The sequence below is a fragment of the Sinocyclocheilus anshuiensis genome, unplaced genomic scaffold (genome assembly GCF_001515605.1).
Source record: "Sinocyclocheilus anshuiensis isolate Anshui unplaced genomic scaffold, SAMN03320099.WGS_v1.1 scaffold687, whole genome shotgun sequence".
Taxonomy (NCBI): Eukaryota; Metazoa; Chordata; class Actinopteri; order Cypriniformes; family Cyprinidae; genus Sinocyclocheilus; species Sinocyclocheilus anshuiensis.
In genome coordinates this window covers 90,806-91,478 of record NW_015551096.1, presented here as the reverse complement: position 1 = coordinate 91,478, position 673 = coordinate 90,806, and the positions used below count along the sequence as shown (strand labels likewise).

At 48.0% G+C, this 673-nt stretch overlaps 2 protein-coding genes across 2 annotated transcripts in view; both read right to left on the bottom strand.

The window, feature by feature from the left end:
• Positions 1-596, bottom strand: part of LOC107662737 (mesothelin-like protein) — a 12,611-nt gene extending 12,015 nt beyond the window's left edge. Inside the window, exons 1-2 of the mRNA XM_016452818.1 lie at positions 229-596; positions 2-146 (exon numbers count right to left, since the gene is read on the bottom strand). Of these exons, the coding sequence (XP_016308304.1) occupies positions 2-146; positions 229-441 (358 nt within the window). The 5' untranslated portion in view covers positions 442-596. The remainder of the gene's footprint in view (position 1; positions 147-228) is intronic.
• Positions 534-673, bottom strand: part of LOC107662688 (mesothelin-like protein) — a 1,183-nt gene continuing 1,043 nt past the window's right edge. The window contains exon 3 of the mRNA XM_016452763.1: positions 534-545. Coding sequence (XP_016308249.1) covers positions 534-545 — 12 coding nt within the window. The remainder of the gene's footprint in view (positions 546-673) is intronic.

Sequence of the window (673 nt, the reverse complement as noted above, 5' to 3'; positions counted from 1 at the left end):
CCCCAGTCTCCCTTGCGTTGGTTCATCAGAGACGAGAGCGTGTCGATCTTCGTCACATTCCACTTTCTGACATCATCGGGTGTGGCCACGCGGGAGGTGGAGCCTAAAACCTGCAGCACCTGGTCAGACAGTCCGCCCGGATACGCCTGAGGGGCGGGACACACATGCGTCTCTATAGCAGCAGCGTGATTGACAGCAGGTACAGCAGTGTTCAGGTGAGTGTTTTACCTGGTTGAGTTTGTCCAGAATGATCCGCTGGTAGCTCCTGTCGTAAACTCTATCGGTCACGGCCTCCAGGTTGTCCTTCAGTGTTTGGACGCTCAAGCAGGCGTTAAACTGCGGCACGTCATACGCAAACGGAAACATGTCACTGTACACCTGAGCCTGCAGTGTTTGACCTGCAGTACATACTGTTTCTACAGGAGATGAGAGAAAACACATGATGAGCCTTCAACCCTGACCAACACTGACTTCAAGCTTGACATTTGATCAGTTCATTCACTGGGAATCAAACCCATGACCTTGAGGATTCATCACTGTTTGAGCTGAAGGAACACACTCATGTTGTAATGTACACTACTGTAACGTCTAAGGTCAGTAATTAACACTTTTATTCATCAAGGACGCATTAAATTGATCAAAAGTGTCAGTAAAGACATTTACATTTACATTT